Here is a 19,256-nt window from a genome sequence, read left to right on the forward strand (position 1 = left end):
CTGCCCCGTCAACCGGAAACGAGGAGCCGGCAGCCGCGGCCGCGCAGGCGCCGTGGGCAGGTGACGGGGCAGGGGCCGCGGGCCGCCGCGATGGTGTACATCTCTAACGGTGAGGGACCGCCGGCGGGAGGGTCGCGCCTGGTGCCCGCGGTGGGGCGGCGGGGGGCGAGGCAGGAGCCGGGACAGCGAGCGAGGAACGGCCGGGAGGGCATGGGGCCTGCACTGGGCAGAGCGCTGCCTGCCTTGCCCGGGACGCTCCCCCGGGGCAGCAGAACGGCTGCCTGCTGCCACTGCCCGATCAACGCCACATCCACGCCCTTCTCTGCGGCCTGCGCCTGATCCTTACGTGCTCCCAGGCATCTTTAGGGACTTGGAAACGTCTCAAGTGCGTGCTGCCGACATCAGGATCGTAACAGGGAAGCAGCTTAGCCACTTGGAGGGAACCCAGAGGTTGTCCTGGTGGTTTTCCCTAGGGTTCCCCGAGCGTAGCGCCTGGTGGTGGCGAGCCGATGGTTTGCCGTACTTGGAAAGCAGCCTGCAGCGAATGAACCTCCGTGCCCAGGAAGCAGGATCTGTGCCGCGCACAAATTCCGGACTCGGCAGACAGGTGTTTGTGTTGCATGCTGCGCGCTGTCGCACACTGAGCATCACAGCAGGGTTTATATCTTGATGTGTTACAGGACAAGTGCTGGACAGCCAGAGCCGGGCTCCCTGGCGCCTGTCATCTATCACAGACTTCTTCTGGTCCATAGCAGATTTTGTGGTTCTGTTGTAAGTAGAAGTGAATTCTTTTAATGAGCTTTGTCCTAGATCTGCCTAGGTAGACTCTGCTCATTGCTGTTGGTAACACAGCAGCAAAAATGTTCATTTGCTCTCCAGTATATTCCATCTCTGCTGTCCCCAAAACGTACAGGAAGGCTTTCCTGGGAATGTGAGGCTTTGGTCATTAAACACTACACCATGGGTAACAAAGAGAAAAGTGATGCTAACCTACAGTCACATTAGTTTAACTTCTGGGTTTTTTCTGAAGGTCAGAGACCTTTCTGAAGGTCAGAGACAGCTGAGAAACAAACAGTTCTAAAACACATCTTGAAACACATCTAAAAGGTGAATTCAGCAGGCCTTCATTGTTTCAGTTACCTGTTGGTATGTCATACATTTCTGGCACATCAGAAGACTCTCTTGGCTTGAGCCTTGCTGTAACTTGGAGTTACTTCAGAGTTTAGATTCATACATAGGAAAATGTTTATCAAACAACAACGATCTGGAGAAGATAGACTCTTAATTCCTAGACACTACTTAACTGTTCTTCAGGCCATTTCTTATCTGACATAAACTACACCTAGCAACCAATTCACCTAACTCCTCTTTGTTGGTTTTTTGTCTTCAGTTTCCAGAGCATTATTCAACCAGATTTGAGAAGAAGAGGCTACACATCTTCCTCCTATTCGAGATACAGTGATGGAAGAGGGTATTTTTTTATATTCACACTATTTCAGGATCTTTTTCCTCTCTCAGCAAAGTGACAATGTGTTCAGATTATAATTTTGATTTGCACTGAATCAAGTCATGGCCTGCATTAGGAACAGTGTGGCCAGCAGGAGCAGGGAGGTCATTGTGCCGCTGTACTCTGCACTGGTTAGGCCACATCTTGAGTCCTGTGTCCAGTTCTGGGCCCCTCAGTTTAAGAAGGACATTGAGACACTTGAACATGTCCAGGAGAAGGGCAACAAGGCTGGGGAGAGGCCTTGAGCACAGCCCTGTGAGGAGAGGCTGAGGGAGCTGGGATTATTTAGCCTGGAGAAGCAGAGGCTCAGGGGAGACCTCATTGCCCTCTACAACTACCTGAAGGGAGGTTGTAGGCAGGTGGGGGTTGGTCTCTTCTCTCAGGCAACCAGCACCAGAACAAGAGGACACAGTCTCAAGCTGTGCTAGGGGAAGTTTAGGCTGGAGGTGAGGAAGAAGTTCTTCCCAGAAAGAGAGGTTTGCCATTGGAATGGGCTGCCCAGGGAGGTGGTGGAGTCACCATCCCTGGAGGTGTTCAGGAGATTGGATGTGGCACTTGGTGCCATGGTCTAGTCATGGGTCTGTGGTGCCAGGTTGGACTTGATGATCCTCGAGGTCTCTTCCAACCTTGGTGATACTGTGATCCTGTGATTTGCTCTGAAACATGTTGGTAACATACAGCTTTGATAGCTGCAATAACAGTCTCATCTAACCTTCACTGAAGCCATTTTTCAAGCCTAACAGACAATCTGAGTCTTCATTGCATTTCCTTAGACTTGCTTACACTCAGCATTGGTTTACATCAGGTCAGTAATCTCCTGTGTGTTACCTACCCATGGAGCAAACCACTTGGTCAGGCAGGTACCATTTCTATGCACACTACAGTTACCATGCTTCTTATTCATAGCTTGCCTGACTTGTAGGATTGTCTTAAAGCCCCAGTCAGCTGTAGCTCTGAGACAGGACTAATTACAGCAGCTTGCATAAGGTCTGTGAGAGTGGGGGTGGGAATTTTGGGGGGGTTGGTTTGGGTTGGTTAATTTTGGGGAGGGGAGAGGGGAAGGGTTGGTTGGGGGTTCTGTGGTGTTTTTTGGTTGTTTTTTTTACAGCTGGCCACATGAAACCAAAACAACTTGTCCAGAGGTTTTGACTTTGTAATTGCTATGATACAGAGATAGTGCTGTTAGGAGATTTCTAGCCTGGCAGTTCAATGTCATTGAGTAGATGTTGTTTGCCTTGCTTTCTTTCAGGCCTCCAGCACAACCTCGGCGTAGAATGGGTCGAATAAACCACGGGGGTGGAGGCCCCAGTCCACCACCAATGGCTGGAGGGGGATGAGGAAGGTAACTCCAGATCTGCTGTCTCCTGCTTTGGACTTTTCTTAATTAAATAGCATGGAGGGTTTCATCCTCCTCTGGCAAAAGCTACCGAAGCAGGAAGAGAATCAAAGTGGTTAGATCTGTCAGTAGGGGGCAAAGCCATTGGAAGGAAAGGGGGTATGGAAAGGTCTTGGCTCCCAAGTGATGAGCTTTGCCTTTTAACTACATAGAACTGGATATACCAAATCTAGCAAAGATGTTTTGATAGAACTGATAAATAAAGATTTAACTTTTCAGGGGGTTGGGCTACTAAAGTCCTGTCAAGGTCAGTAATGACTGAAACTTTGCATTTCTAGCAGTGCTTACCTGACACATGAGGATTTTGGATAGAAAATGGTTTTTTCCTGTTACACTGATACAGCTATGCCTTGCTCAGGGCCTCCTGGTACTCCTAGGGACCTGGGGGTGCTGGTTGACAGTAGGCTGAGCATGAGCCAGCAGTGTGCCCAGGTGGCCAAGAAGGCCAATGACATCCTGGCCTGCTTCAGGAACAGTGTGGCCAGCAGGAGCAGGGAAGTCATTGTGCCCTGTGCTCAGCACTGGTTAGGCCACACCCTGAGTCCTGTGTCCAGTTCTGAGCCCCTCAATTTAGGAAAGATGTTGAGTTGCTGGAAGGTGTCCAGAGAAGGGCAACAAAGCTGGGGAGGGGTCTGGAGCAGAGCCCTGTGAGGAGAGGCTGAGGGAGCTGGGGGAGTTCAGCTTGGAGAAGAGGAGGCTCAGGGGTGACCTCATTGCTCTCTACAACTACCTGAAAGGTGGTTGTAGTCAGGAAGGGGTTGGCCTCTTCTCCCAGGCAATCAGCACCAGAACAAGGGGACACAGTCTCAAGCTGTGCCAGGGGAAGTTTAGGCTCAAGGTGAGGAGAAAGTTCTTCACCAAGAGAGTCATTAGTCATTGGAATGTGCTGCCTGGGGAGGTGGTGGAGTCCCCATCCCTGGAGGTGTTCAAGAGGGGATTGGAGGTGGCACTCGGTGCCATGGTCTAGTCATGAGGTCTGTGGTGACAGGTTGGACTCGATGATCCTCGAGGTCTCTTCCAACCTTGGCTATACTGTGATACTGTGAAGACTTTAGGGTAAGAAGAGCAATGTGTAATCTACTCAGAGAGAAGAGTTCTGAGCCTTTCACTACTTAGAAATATGATTGCTTATACTTTAGTTACCTGCATAACTATTGTACAAGACCTCTTGAAGTGTACCCTGATTTATCTTTCAGGTAAATGCCTGCTGAAGAGGCAGGCAGAAGCAGACACATTTGCAAGGTGAAAGGAAGAAAGAGTTTAGTGGTGGACCAAATGAATGTGGATGTTGTGAATGTGTATGCCTAACTGGAAACTGTTCTGTGAAGCAAGCAGATTAATGAAGTTGTCCTGGGAACTCCTTCTCCAAGGATCCAGTGTAACTGAGCCAGAGTTTCATTAAATACATGTTTACTGTCTAAAGTCTTTGTACACTTTCTGACCATTTTACTGTAGTTAAAGTAAGTAAATTATGTTTGGCTTGTCACAAGGTTGGCTCTCATCATTCTTAGAGATCAAACACAACACCAAACCAGCTGTCTGAACTACAGCAAGCCCTTTTCTGCTCAAATGAGGGAGGACACATCAAACAGACAGTCCATCAGAAGTCAAACTCAAAGCAGTGCTTCCTAAGAAGTTTTATTTATGTCAGCACTCACATTCTGTGCTTTGCTGTGTTTCTATCATGATACTCTAAATGCAATTTACAAATACCTGTTCTACAATCTCTGCCCATCACAAACTCACTTCCTCAAGGCCCATATTTTATAACCTGCCTGTTCAGTCTGGAGAAGAGAAGGCTCCCAGGTGACCTAACTGTGGCCTTCCAGTATCTGAAAGGGGCTACAGGAAGGCTGGGGAGGGACTGCTCAGGATCTCAGGTAGTGACAGGACTAGGGGGAATGGAATGAAGCTGGAGGTGGGGAGATTCAGGCTGGAGGGGAGGAGGAAGTTCTTCCCCATGAGAGTGGTGAAGCCCTGGAATGGGTTGTCCAGGGAGGTGGTTGGGGCCCTGTCCCTGGAGGTGTTTAAGGCCAGGCTGGATGAGACTCTGGCCAGCCTGATGTAGTGTGGGGTGTCCCTGCCCATGGCAGGGGGGTTGGAACTGGATGATCCTTGTGGTCCCTTCCAACCCTGACTGACACTCTGATACTATAAGCATCTCTTGAAAACAGCTCTCTTCTCTGTTATAAACTGACTCAAACATACAAGCCTAATTTCTGTACAGACTTCACTAAGTCTTTTGCAGTAAAATTAGGTCTATTACATGAAGAAAAAAGTTAATGAAAAGGTACTGAGTGCTAGCATGGAAGAGCTCTTTTGAACAGTATCTACCTTTTAACTCATTTAGTCTGTTCCTGGGGTTTAGGGCCTTTCTATTCCTTCAGAAAGGGCTGTATCTGAGTAAAGATGAGCTGCCCAGAATCCAGATTAAAATATCTTCCATAAAGTGCCACTGCAGTTTTTTTACTTCAAACTCTAATCTCCTTAGCAGGAAATAGTAACAACCAGCAGTGTGTCCTTGTTAACACAAGCATCTATTGATTAGCTGACTGCTGCCAGCTAGTTAGGGTGAAATCCCCCCTCCGCTGGTTCTCTCACTACATGTGCCCAACACAAAGTTACCATCTCGCTGAGTAACAGCAGCCCTAAGTCTAACAAAGGACTCTCCCAGCAGTTCTGCTGAAATACCACATCTTCCCAGTTTTAGCATGAAAGGAACTTCCCGCCCCCAGGTTAGGTGTGCCATCGTTAGTGCTTCACACACGGAGCAGCTGTACTGTGGTATTTTTACAGGCAACATTTTTCAGGTGCTCCGAGGGCTGCATCACGCTTCCTCCAGCCCTACCTGCACTAACAACCCAGCTGAGGAAGTTTGGCTGCTGCCAGACAACCCCCGCAGGGGAGCAGGTTCTCCCCAGGGTTTCGACTGAGCGCTGCTCGTCCCCACAGGCCTTGTCTCTCAGCTGCGAGCCGAGCCAAGGCTGCCCGGGTCAGGCGCCGCTGAGACAGCGAGCCACCTTCCTTCCTCCGAGGCACCTGCCCGAGGGGCGGCGCCAGGCCACCCGCCCGAGGGGCGGCGCCTCGCCCGGCCCCGCCCTCTTCCGCCGCGCGCGAAGGCCAGAGCCGCCGCTCTGCGCGGCTGCAGGAGCCGCTTGCGGCTGCAGGAGCGGCTTCCGCCTGGCGCTGCTCGCACGGCCCAGACTATGACCCAGGCGGAGAAGGGAGAGGCGGAGAACGGAAAGGACAAGGAGCGCGACCGGGAACGCGAGCAGCGCGGTGTCAAGCGTCCCATCGTCCCCGCCGCCGTGCCCGAGTCCCTGCAGGAGGTGAGGCCGGCCGCCGGGGGCAGCGGGGAGGAGCGGCCACGAGGGCTCCTACAGGCAGCGCTTTCTTCCGGCTGCGCTGGAGCGCAAGGGGGCCGGGCTCGGCCTCTTAAAGGCCTGGGGCTCGGGGAGGTGCCGGGCGGGGCGGCTCCAGGTGGGGCCACCGGCTCATTTCCCTGCGCCCTGTGGTGCTTTCAGCAAATCCAGAGCAACTTCATCGTGGTGATCCATCCTGGCTCGACGACTCTGCGGCTCGGGAGGGCCACGGACACGCTGCCCGTGGGCATTCCTCATGTCATCGCGCGGCGGCACAAGCAGCAAGGACAGACGGCCTACAGAGACAGCTGGCTCCTGCGGGAGGGGCTCAATGTAAGCAGCGCTGCCTCTGCACCAGTGGCACATCCTCCAGCCTTGCCAAATCGGATGTTTTAACCATGTATTTCTGTTGCAGCTTTCAGCTGTGCAGTGCACAGCTGGCCCTCATGCATTGTGTTTTTCTAGAGAGGAACACGTACTGCACTTCCTTCACTTTTGATGTGTTCCTTACTGAAGTCAGATTTGTGCCAGTCAGTGTTGGGGCTTTGATGTGTTCACAGTAAGCTAAAGCTAATAAATTGTTGGGGGGGTTGTATTCATAGAGAAAACGGTTGCAAGTTGTGCCAGGGAAGGTTTAGGCTGGATCTTAGGAAATATTTCTTCATTGAAAGGTTTTTCAAATACTGGAATGGTCTGCCCATGGCAGTGGTGGAGCCACTGTCCCTGATGCTTGGGGACATGGTTTAGTGTTGACACTTCAGTACTGGGTCAAGAGTCAGACTAGATGATCTTTGAGGTCTCTTCTAACTGGGTGTACTCTGTGATTATTCTGTGTTCTTTTGCTCTGTGGTGACATCACCCTCAGTATTTCTGTTAAAGAATGCCATCTGTAGAACTAGACTCAGACTGCTCCATTTGCAAAGGCATTCATTACAAGTTGGCTTGTAACTTAATCCTGCCAGTAATTTTAGTTTAACCTGCTCAAAAAAGAGATGTAATTATCTTATTATTACATAGGGTTTATTATTATTATATATGTAGTGATCTTATTAATCATAATGAAATTTATGTGTTGAATTTTAAACTTCACCTTTAACTACTTGAGAGCTGTTTAAGCATTTTTGCACCTACTTAATATATCTGCAGTTAAACCAATAGCATCCTGAGTTCATCATTCTGAAGTCCAGCAGCTGGTGCAGTCAGTTAATAGAATAGAATAGAATAGACCAGACCAGGTTGGAAGAGACCTTCAAGATCGTGTCCAACCTATCATCCAGCACCACCCAACCAACTAAACCATGCAACCAAGCACCCTGTCAAGTCTCCTCCTGAACACCTCCAGTGATGGTGACTCCACCACCTCCCTGGGCAGCCCATTCCAATGGGCAATCACTCTCTCTGTGTAAAACTTCCTCCTGACCTCCAGCCTGAACCTCCCCTGGTGCAGCCTGAGACTGTGTCCTCTTGTTCTGGTGCTGGCTGCCTGGGGAAGAGACCAACCTCTGCCTGGCTACAACCTCCCTTCAGGTAGTTGTAGAGAGCAATAAGGTCACCCCTGAGTCTCCTCTTCTCCAGGCTAAGTAGCCCCAGCTCCCTCAGTCTCTCCTCACAGGGCTGTGTTCCAAGCCCCTCACCAACTTTGTTGTCCTTCTGTGGACATGCTCCAGCAGCTCAGCCTCCTTCCTAAACTGAGGGGCCCAGAACTGGACACAGGACTCGAGGTGTGGCCTAACCAGTGCAGTGTACAGGGGCACAATGACCTCCCTGCTCCTGCTGGCCACACTGTTCCTGATGCAGGCCAGGATGCCATTGGCCCTCCTGGCTGCCTGGGCACACTGCAGGCTCATGTTCAGCCTACCATCAACCAGCACCCCCAGGTCCCTCTCTGCCTGGCTGCTCTCCAGCCACTCTGACCCCAGCCTGTAGCTCTGCCTGGGGTTGCTGTGGCCAAAGATCCAAGCTGTCTCACACAAGTAGGCATTAAGAATTCTGATAGAAAAGTTCCTTTAAAAATAAATCTATGCATCTTGCACTGTGCAAACCTCTGTCCTTTCTACAGCCTGTCAACCACAATAATGATTTCAGTGTTTAGTAATAGCTTCAGCATTACAAACATGCAGTTGGAAAGCAGAGTGTTCACACTGCATTTTTTGTGGGCTTTGTTTAGAAACCTGAAAGTACTGAGCAAAGACAGAATGGCCTTAAAATGGTGGACCAAGCTATATGGTCCAAGAAGATGTCAAATGGTGCCAGGCGTATACCGGTCTCACCTGATCAGGTAACTCATTTCCTGAAGGCTTTATTAAGTTGCTTTTTCATACAGCCATCTGGTGGGATGCTCTGGGTTTAGACATGAGTAAATGTCCTACATCCAGCAAACAGGAATAGTGCTATTGTGTAACCTAACCCTGAAGATCTGAGGAAAGGGAGATTTAGAATGCTTCCCTGGGGCAGGGAGGGGTGTTGCTTTGTTCTTCCATGCATAAACAAAGTGATTGGTACAATATTTCTCACCAGTGTTTGCTTTGGTTACCTTTCAGGCAAGGTCATACAACAGACAGATGCGGCCAGCAATTTTAGATCACAGCTCTGGGGCCAAGTGGACAAACACATCAAATCACCCCGAGTTTTTGGTAGGAGAAGAGGTAAGATTCATTTTCCTGCTGAAATGAGTTCTTGTATTGTGTTTTAATGATCAGTATCAGTATCACTAAGGTTGGAAGAGACCTCAAAGATCATCGAGTCCAACCTGTCGCCACAGTCCTCAGGACTAGAGCAGGGAGGACACTGCTGCCCACTGCAGGCTTGAACTCATGACCTTCCCATTAAGGGTCTGATGCACTACCAACTGAGCCACATCTATAATGTAGCTATGTAATCAATAGCAGTTTGCTATACACTAGTATGTACTGAAAGGCATCTAAATTTAATCAAACAATACAGAAGAACCCACATACTATCATTCAGCAAGTTTCCCTCATTTGCCTAACTCGTGTCCTGCATCCCTTGCTGCTGTACATCAGTGCCTCTGCAGGGACTAGGTGAGAACTTTGCCCATGTGGTATGGTTAAGAGAAAAATCAAGAAATCACTGCTCAGTAATTAGGTATTCATGAGCATCAAAGAATTTCTACATAAGGGCAACAAGGCTGGGGAGAGGCCTTGAGCACAGCCCTATGAGGAGAGGCTGAGGGAGCTGGGGTTGTTCAGTCTGGAGAAGAGGAGGCTCAGGGCTGACCTCATTGCTCTCTACAACTACCTGAAGATGGTTGTAGCCAGGAAGGGGTTGGTCCCCCAGGTAATCAGCACCAGAACAAAGGGACACAGTCTCAAGCTGTGCTAGGGGAAGTTTAGGCTCAAGGTGAGGAGAAAGTTCTTCATGGAGATAGTCATTAGTCATTGGAATGTGCTGCCCAGGGAGGTGGTGGAGTCACCATCCCTGGAGGTGTTCAAGAGGAGATTGGACGTGGCACTTGGTGCCATGGTTTAGTCATGAGGTCTGTGGTGCCAGGTTGGACTCGATGATCCTCAAGGTCTCTTCCAACCTTGGTGATACTGTGATACTGGAAAAATAGACCATTATGTTCAGTAGATGTCCATGAATATGAAAATTCAAAGGATTTAAAGCCTGTATTTAATGCCTTTTTTATATTAATGCTTTGTAATTCAAGCCTTGGTGAGAGGAAATCCACTGCATTGCTGCTGCCTCAGTGTGGATGCTGCTACATGTCTTCTGTCCGCTTCTGGAACAGCTTTCTAATCCTTGTTGCTACATACAGTGTGTGTAACATCATCTCTTATTTTCAGGCACTGTATGTTAATCCACTAGATTCTTACAATATACATTGGCCTATTAGAAGAGGACAGCTGAATCTCCACGCAGGACCTGGTGGCTCCCTCACTGCAGTGCTAGCAGATCTTGAAGTTATTTGGTCTCATGCAATACAAAAATACCTGGAAATACCACTGAAAGACCTAAAGGTGAGCTGTGAACACATGCATGTGGGCTGTATCCACTTCTGGTAGTGTTATTGGTAGCCTCTTACTGGTGCTTGTCTTAATGAACAATTCCTTTCTTCTGGTGAGCATAGTTCCTAAGATTTCACTTGGAATTTTGTGCATGTCTTTAAGACAAAAGCTGTTCTGGAACTTCTACCAAGGAAGTTTGGAAATTCCATTACAGAAATGTCAGTTTTAGTCTCTTTGGGATTGGTTTTGTTGACTAAAAAGAGGGATCTGGAGGTGCTGGAACGTGTCCAGAGAAGGGCCACAAGGATGAGCAGAGGGCTGGAGCACCTCTCCTGTGAGGACAGACTGAAGGAGTTGGGGCTGTTCAGTCTGGAGAAGAGAAGGCTCAGAGGTGACCTCATTGTGGCCTTCCAGGATCTGAAGGGGGCTACAGGAAGGCTGGGGAGGGACTTCTCAGGATCTCAGGCAGTGATAGGACTAGGGGGAATGGAATGAAGCTGGAGGTGGGGAGATTCAGGCTGGAGGGGAGGAGGAAGTTCTTCCCCATGAGAGTGGTGAAGCCCTGGAATGGGTTGTCCAGGGAGGCGGTTGGGGCCCTGTCCCTGGAGGTGTTTAAACCCAGGCTGGATGAGGCTCTGGCCAGGCTGATCTAGTGTGGGGTGTCCCTGCCCATGGCAGGGGGGTTGGAACTCGATGATCCTTGTGGTCCCTTCCAACCCTGACTGATACTCTGATACTGTGATACTGTGAAAAAGGAGTCATCTGAGGAATGGGTAGTTAATTCCTGCATAATTTCTACTTCTTGCTAAGACATTCTTTCCCTCTCTGATGTACTTTTAAACATTTTGGTGACTTATGAACTCTTAACCTAGTACTTTATTGAAACCCTTTCCACCATTTTGCTGCTTCTACTAAGCTTTATGTTACATGGTTTCTTCCTTAGCATGGGGTAGTCAAAAATACAAAGACAAACCTGAGAGCTTGCTTTAATTTACTGTTTTTCTCTTCAGTATTACAGATGCATTTTACTGATTCCAGACATCTACAACAAACAGCATGTGAAAGAACTGGTAAATATGATCCTGATGAAGATGGGCTTCTCAGGTAAAATCATACATCAGCAAGCAAGTCTTACTTTCAGTGGAATATACATCTAGATCTTATTGCTTCCCTTCTGGAAGAATTAAACTGGTGATTCAGACAGGAAGGTGTTTTTTATACAGAGTTAAAGGTGGATTGAAAGGAAAGCACACAGTAAAATTTGAGCTTGTTTTGCAACTAACTACTTAAAGAACATAACTCTAATGCTAACAGTAATGATATTGGATTGAAAAATAGGGGGGGAAAAAAGGAGGAAAATGCTTCATGTGCACTTGATAACCAAGACCCTGTGATACTGAGTACAAGGAAAATGGAAGTTTGGAGCAAATATCTTCAAACTTGGGGTGGGGGGAAGACAAAAAGATCTGTAAGCCCCACCTCCCACCTCATCCTCATGAAATATACAAACTTCCAGTGCAGAGTCAGGCTATGGATGGGTTTTAAAAGACATTAAGATAGAATAGAATAGACCAGACCAGACCAGACCAGGTTGAAAGAGACCTTCAAGATCATCATGTCCAACCTATCATCCAACACCACCTAATCAACTAACCCATGGCACCAAGCACCCTATCAAGTCTCCTCCTGAACACCTCCAGGGATGGTGACTCCACCACCTCCCCAGGCAGCTCATTCCAATGGGCAATCACTCTCTCTGTGTAAAACTTCCTCCTAACCTCCAGCCTAAACCTTCCCTGGCACAGCCTGAGACTGTGTCCTCTTGTTCTGGTACTGGTTGCCTGGGAGAAGAGACCAACCTCTGCCTGTCTACAACCTCCCTTCAGGTAGTTGTAGAGAGCAATAAGGTCACCCCTGAGTCTCCTCTTCTCCAGGCTAAGCAACCCCAGCTCCCTCAGCCTCTCCTCATCAGCAGCATGGCTCTGGAGCTTGGCATGAACTGGATAATTTGTTTTCTCATATTGCTAGGAATTGTTGTGCACCAGGAGTCTGTCTGTGCCACTTTTGGAAGTGGTTTAAGCAGCGCATGCATAGTAGATGTGGGAGATCAGAAGACAAGTGTTTGCTGTGTAGAAGACGGTGTTTCCCACCGCAACACCAGGTATATATTGTAACCATGTACTTAGATGCTTACCAAAGCCTTGACTTTAAAAACAAGGGGTTTTTTTGACTGTAAGCTGTGTGACAGGGTCATCATGTTACAGTATGAACCTTAAGGAATTCTAGCATCTTTAATCCATCTCTGTGCTTCAGGCTGTGCCTCGCGTATGGCGGATCGGATGTGTCAAGGTGTTTTTACTGGCTGATGCAGCGAGCAGGATTCCCATATAGAGACTGCCAGTTAACTAATAAATTGGATTGCCTGTTGCTCCAGCACTTAAAGGAAACATTTTGTCATCTAGACCAGGTAAGAAGGGAAGGTGGTATAATCTCCCAAGTATTTTTTTGTTTTCCTTCATAGAATAGAATAGACCAGACCAGACCAGACCAGGTTGGAAGAGACCTTCAAGATCATTGTGTCCAACCTATCATCCAGCACCACCCAACCAACTAAACCATACAACCAAGCACCCTGTCAAGTCTCCCCCTGAACACCTCCAGCAATGGTCACTCCACCACCTCCCCAGGCAGCCCATTCCAATGGCCAATCACTCTCTCTGTGTAGAACTTCCTCCTGACCTCCAGCCTAAACCTCCCCTGGTGCAGCCTGAGACTGTGTCCTCTTGTTCTGGTGCTGGTTGCCTGGGAGAAGAGACCAACCTCTGCCTGGCTACAACCTCCCTTCAGGTAGTTGTAGACAGCAATAAGGTCACCCCTGAGTCTCCTCCAGGCTAAGCAGCCCCAGCTCCCTCAGCCTCTCCTCACAGGGCTTGTGTTCCAAGCACCTCACCAACTTTGTTGCCCTTCTCTAGACATGCTCCAGCAGCTCAACCTCCTTCCTAAACTGAGGGGCCCAGAACTGGACACAGAACTCAAGGTGTGGCCTAACCAGTGCAGTGTACAGGGGCAGAATGACCTCCCTGCTCCTGCTGGCCACACTGTTCCTGATGCAGGCCAGGATGCCATTGGCCCTCTTGGCCACCTGGGCACACCGCAGGCTCATGTTCAGCCTACCATCAACCAGCACCCCCAGGTCCCTCTCTGCCTGGCTGCTCTCAGCCACTCTGACCCCAGCCTGTAGCTCTGCCTGGGGTTGCTGTGGCCAATGTGCAGAACCTGGCACTTGGATGTGTTCAATCTCCTGCCCTTGGACTCTGCCCATCTGTCCAGTCTGTTGAGGTCCCTCTGCAAAGCTCTGAATGCTACTCTGAGGAACCTTTTGCAGTCTATAGTTGCTTGTAAATGGAATGAAATGTAGTGGTTTACTCATGAGAACACTGGCAAAAGATGGGGAAGCTTCAGACTTGAAGGATTCGCAATTTATTTTTCTTCTAGTTGAAAGGAATCTCAACTTGTAGAAAGGTAGTTTGTTCTTACTACTGAAGGAAGCTGATAGTAGTTACATATTTGCTGGCTTTCAGCTTGAGTCTTGTAAGATTTGTCATCACAAACCTTAATTTCAGAGGCTTAGGCATGTAGAAAGATGGTTTGGCAAGGAAGAGAATAGGTAAATGAAATTTACAGTAGGAGCAATTCTGTTCCTTTTTGTTATTTCCTGTAGTTCATTAAATAGATGATGCAGGTCATTAGAGAGATATAAAAGATACAACATGTGTTACTTGTTTCTTACCTTAGGATATTTCTGGATTGCAAGACCACGAGTTCCAGATTCGCCATCCAGATTCTCCAGCTCTGTTATACCAGTTCCGGCTAGGAGATGAGAAATTACAGGTGATGCTTCGTGGATTGCTGGGGGGGTTTGTAACTAAAGAAATCATATTTAGCATTCAGGCTCAGGGCCTCATTTTCTATCTCTCCAGTGCTACAAGATTTATGGATTGCTCTTAAGATAAACTTGCTGACAGCTTTAAAATCAGTTCCTGTATGTGTGGAAGGGCCTCACTGCAAGCACTAGTGGGTGCACAAGAGTTCATGAGTAGCATTAGCCAGAATGGTTGTACCTTTGACTACATATAATCATATTTATCCTTCAAGAGCAAGGAGTGATGGAAGATTTTTACTTTGCCATTTAATGTAGTAATTCTACAACAAACTGCATTTGCATACTTAATTATCATACAATGCCAGGATGCATAAAGAAATCTGTCTGCATGCAAAATTGAATGGCTTGGGGACTTCTTAATCACACAGAGCTGAAGGCACTTCAGCCTTTCACAAAACTCTTTGGGGGGAAAAAAAAAGTGTCCTTCATTTTCACTTGTGAGAAATAGAAAAGACTTTTTTTACAGTAAATACCAGAACAATAAAACTGTCATTAAACCCATGTCAAATCTCCCATTCTGCAGGCCCCAATGGCTCTGTTTTATCCAGCAACCTTTGGAATTGTTGGACAAAAAATGACAACTCTGCAACACAGGTCACAAGGTGACCCTGAGGATCCTCATGATGAACATTACCTGCTGGCCACACAAAGTAAGCAGGAGCAGGTGTGTAAATGCTCATTTTATTTGTCATTAAGTGTCATTGAATTGGAGAATAAAACTGGGACTCGTTAGCTCATCTCAGAAACCAAAGTTTGTTATTTGGGCCAGAAGCACTACAAAGTAAATTTAGAGTAAAGAATTACAGATGTCTAGACAAGTCCTCAATTAGAAGTGTTTACTTTCAGAGTCTAAGAGGGCTTCATATTATGGCATTGATACATGTGATGGAGTTGAAGATAAAAGCCTTACTTTGAAAGAGGATTAAAATTTAATACTACTACTACTAATAATAATAATAATAAACAACCAGGTTGGAAGAGACCTTCAAGATCATCGTGTCCAACCCATCAACCAATCCAACCCACCTAAACAACTAAACCATTGCTTAACCTTTCTGTGCAAAAAGGTGGTAAGAAGTACAGTGGAGTTTAGTAAAGTCATTGTATTTTTCTGTAGCCTGATGAAGACCTTCCTTCATTTTTCATAGTTCAACTTGTTTTCTCCTTTTCAAGTCCTCAAAAGCTACAGCTGATAGAAAATCTGTGTCGAAGCCTGGTGCGTTCGAGGGAGACTTGAGAAGTCAAGCCTCAGACATTTCAGAGAGGATGTACCCACAAGAAGTGGAACTGGGATCTTCCCAGGGTGATTGCATGATCCCTGGCAACGATTCAGAGGAACCTTTAACTGCACACATGTCCAGGAAAACAGCCATTTCTCAGTTTGAAGGCAAAGCCTTAGGCCTTGACAAAGCCATTCTCCACAGTATTGACTGCTGTGGTAAGAATTATCTTTGTACAGTTCCGTGGCATGTGTCAGTCAGTGTGGATTGTGCTGACTCCTACCTGCTGCCAAAATAGCTCATGTGTTCCTGAGCTTTTAGCATCTCTAGAGTAGCTGTGCTGTTTCTTACACTTGCATCTTTGCTGAACTTTCCTGAGCTAGTTTGAACCTTCCAGGAACTGAATAAGAGTTTTAAATCCAAACACCAGTCTCTATCTGGTTGGACTTGCACTGAATTCTTCACAAAACAAAGACAGGCTGAAGTAACTTTAAAAAACCCAAATATGTTTCTATATATCCATTCATTCCAGCATCTGATGATACAAAAAAGAAGATGTACAGCTCCATCCTGGTAGTGGGAGGAGGCCTTATGTTTCATAAAGCTCAGGAGTTTCTACAACACCGAATTCTCAACAAAATGCCACCTTCCTTTAGGAGAGTCGTTGAAAACGTCGAAGTCATCACAAGACCTAAGGTATGCTGTTAATTGATTGCTAATTGCTAAACTGTTAGTAAACTACAATTGGTTAAAGTCTTCAAAATAGTAAAGAAAAATATTTAGTCTTTCAAAACTACAGATTAGAATAGAATAGAATAGACCAGACCAGACCAGGTTGGAAGAGGCCTTCAAGATCATCACATCCAACCTATCATCCAACACCACCCAAACAACTAAACCATGCAACCAAGCACCCTGTCAAGTCTCCTCCTGAACACCTCCAGTGATGGTGACTCCACCACCTCCCCAGGCAGCCCATTCCAATGGGCAATCACTCTCTCTGTGTAAAACTTCCTCCTAACCTCCAGCCTAAACCTCCCCTGGCATCTGAGGAAGACCAGGAGGGCTTTCAGCCAGGTACAGGCAGGAAGTTACAGAGGTACAGCAAGTGTTACTAGCATTGGTCACTGAAGTGTTTATTAGCTAAAGGCTAAAATAAGCAGTTAGTACTGGCCAGTGAAGTTAACTGGTCTGCTCAGGAAGAAATTCTGTTAGGGTTTATTGCTATTAAGTTAAAGGAAAGCACAGCATTAATGCCAAATGGAAATAGCTTTGAACCAGGCAAGAGTTGCAAAATTAAAACTGGAGTATTTTTCAGAGCCTTCTTTGCAGGATTTCCATTACACTCCTAGAAGGCAGCTTAAAAAAGAGTGACTTTTCTAAACACTTAAGTAGTCTTTCCATATTGTTATCTCACTATTTTGTTCCTGAATAACTTTGTAAAACTTCTTTTCTCCTCCCTGAACCTCCGAGATTCTCAGTGCTGGATGCTGCTGGCAAAAGTTCAGATGACTGTGCAAATGTACACCCGTGATCACATGCCATCTGTCTTTTGAATGTAGGATATGGATCCCCGCTTGATTGCATGGAAAGGAGGTGCAGTTTTGGCCTGCCTCGATACAACTCAGGAGCTGTGGATATACCAGCGCGAGTGGCAGCGGTTTGGTGTCAGAATGCTGCGGGAGCGGGCTGCGTTTGTATGGTAATGGGTGTGTCTGCAGTGGAACACGATCAATGGGCAATGCCTTTCCCCAGGTGGCTCCTTTTCCCAGTGCAGCTGTATTGATTGTCTGCTGAGAGATAGTTTTATATTTTGTAAAAACTAACTTCAGCTGAGGCTTTCTCAAAACCTGGTGCCAAAGCCCTCAGCATGGTCATGGTTCACCTTTCGAATTGCATCCATTGCACTCTATGTACAGAAGGTGACACTGTGAGGCAGAAAATAGTTACATGGCAGCTGTTGAGCCAAAATTCATTCTGGATATCTGTACACAGAAGCAGGATCTGAAGAGTGCTTGTTGAGGGTTTAATGGCTTATTCTCAGCCATCCTCTCATGCTACCAGAAGATGGGATTTCTAAATAAGCTATCAGCATGGGAAAAACCCAAACTACTCTTTGCTGTTGGTATTTTGCTGATATAATAAATTATATTGTTCAGTGGAAAGACTTAAGAATGTGGAAGTGGAGTATTTTATCTTGCCTGTTCTTATCATCAGAAGCTCTTGCTAGCTTTTCATTATCCATAGTAACTATCCAGTTATGGACCCCTCAGGAACAGTTCTAGGCCCCTCAGTTTAAGAAGGACATCGAGACACTTGAACGTGCCCAGAGAGGGGCAACAAGGCTGGGGAGAGGCCTTGAGCACAGCCCTGTGAGGAGAGGCTGAGAGAGCTGGGGTTGTTTAGCCTGGAGAAGAGGAGGCTCAGGGGTGACTTCATTCCTCTCTACAGCTACCTGAAGGGTAGTCTCTAACTCTCACGAATAGAATAGAATAGAATAGAATAGACCAGACCAGACCAGACCAGGTTGGAAGAGACCTTCAAGATCATCACGTCCAACCTATCATCCAACGCCACCCAACCAACTAAACCATGCAACCAAGCACCCCATCAAGTCTCCTCCTGAACACCTCCAGCGATGGTGACTCCACCACCTCCCTGGGCAGCCCATTCCAATGGGCAATCACTCTCTCTGTGTAAAACTTCCTCCTAACCTCCAGCCTAAACCTCCCCTGGCACAGCCTGAGACTGTGTCCTCTTGTTCTGGTACTGGTTGCCTGGGAGAAGAGACCAACCTCTGCCTGTCTACAACCCCCCTTCAGGTAGTTGTAGAGAGCAATAAGGTCACCCCTGAGCCTCCTCTTCTCCAGGCTAAGCAACCCCAGCTCCCTCAGCCTCTCCTCAGAGGGCTTGTGTCATCACCCTCTGAAAAGTAGGTTAATGAAATACATGCACCACTGATTACCCCAGTGAGAAGGTAAATCAATAGGAAAGAAATTCTATAATGAGATAAAATGGTTCAACACATCTCCTCTTCCACCATTACTTCAAACTTCAATGAAGGTTTGAAAAATTAAGCCCAAAAGGCCCTTTAGAAAAGAAATGTTCTAGGCATCACATAAGTGGTGTCCAGAGCTGATAGTTCATTTCTATGTGAATGTAACATTATAGTCAATACAATTTAGTACCTTTGATGTGCTTGTAAGTGAAGCAGAAGCAGTACTCTCTAAACAACTTATGGTCACCCATGCATATTGATGGGCTCCACTTCTCCAAGCCCATAATCCAAACATACTGTAATCCAAACAGTATTGATGCTAAAATATCACTAACCTTTGTGCTGGTAATTCCTGCATTGGTTTACTGGCTTTCCAAGATTTTTGTCATAGTATGAATCAATGTAGTAATGCATACAGCATAATCCATCCTCTTCTCCCTGACAGAAAATAAAACAACAGTTTCCATGAGACCCTAATCATCAGTTCTAGAGGCTGGTGCTCAGGAGTCTGTTCCACATGAGGGTCAGGTCAGGGTTACACACCAGCAATTCAACCTACCCTTTTTAAATCTCTCCTCAGCCACATCCAATGGGCAGAGCTCACCAAAATTGAAGGAATCAGCAAATTAACTTTGTTTTATTTTTTAAGGATACTGCTGACAACAGAGTTTGGAATCAATATGGACGACCACTATGATCTAAGCACTGTTCAGTTTAATTAAGGAACCTCTACAGCTTATCTAGACTCACAGAGCAGAGGTGGCATAGCTTCATTGGTTCCCCACAAGTGTCCACACATCCTACTGTTATACATTATTGGTTAAACTACTAATATCAGAGGAGGTTGTTGATCAATGTGTGC

At 47.0% G+C, this 19,256-nt stretch overlaps 2 protein-coding genes across 4 annotated transcripts; both read left to right on the forward strand.

The window, feature by feature from the left end:
- Window positions 1–2,853, forward strand: SELENOK (selenoprotein K). Of its 2 annotated transcripts, none has more exons than XM_068157784.1 (4): window positions 1–109; window positions 681–771; window positions 1,391–1,471; window positions 2,757–2,853. In XM_068157784.1, the coding sequence occupies exons 1-4, from the start codon at window positions 91–93 to the stop codon at window positions 2,851–2,853; spliced, it is 288 nt and encodes a 95-aa protein (XP_068013885.1). In that variant the 5' UTR covers window positions 1–90. The 2 variants fall into 2 exon arrangements, with proteins under 2 accessions (XP_068013885.1, XP_068013886.1); XM_068157785.1 differs by having other exon boundaries at window positions 2,757–2,844.
- A 3,163-nt stretch (window positions 2,854–6,016) lies between these two features.
- Window positions 6,017–17,571, forward strand: ACTR8 (actin related protein 8). 2 transcript variants are annotated; one of them, XM_068157774.1, is made up of 13 exons: window positions 6,017–6,232; window positions 6,428–6,598; window positions 8,433–8,543; window positions 8,806–8,910; window positions 10,072–10,245; window positions 11,244–11,337; window positions 12,262–12,394; window positions 12,547–12,700; window positions 14,029–14,124; window positions 14,700–14,840; window positions 15,350–15,614; window positions 15,929–16,092; window positions 16,959–17,571. In XM_068157774.1, the coding sequence occupies exons 1-13, from the start codon at window positions 6,110–6,112 to the stop codon at window positions 17,100–17,102; spliced, it is 1,875 nt and encodes a 624-aa protein (XP_068013875.1). In that variant the 5' UTR covers window positions 6,017–6,109; the 3' UTR covers window positions 17,103–17,571. The 2 variants fall into 2 exon arrangements, with proteins under 2 accessions (XP_068013875.1, XP_068013876.1); XM_068157775.1 differs by lacking the exon at window positions 8,433–8,543.
- The last annotated feature ends 1,685 nt before the right edge of the window (window positions 17,572–19,256 follow it).

The sequence above is a fragment of the Melanerpes formicivorus genome, unplaced genomic scaffold (genome assembly GCF_026170545.1).
Source record: "Melanerpes formicivorus ecotype bairdi unplaced genomic scaffold, bMelFor1.0.p_v2 SCAF_38, whole genome shotgun sequence".
Lineage (NCBI taxonomy): Eukaryota > Metazoa > Chordata > Aves > Piciformes > Picidae > Melanerpes > Melanerpes formicivorus.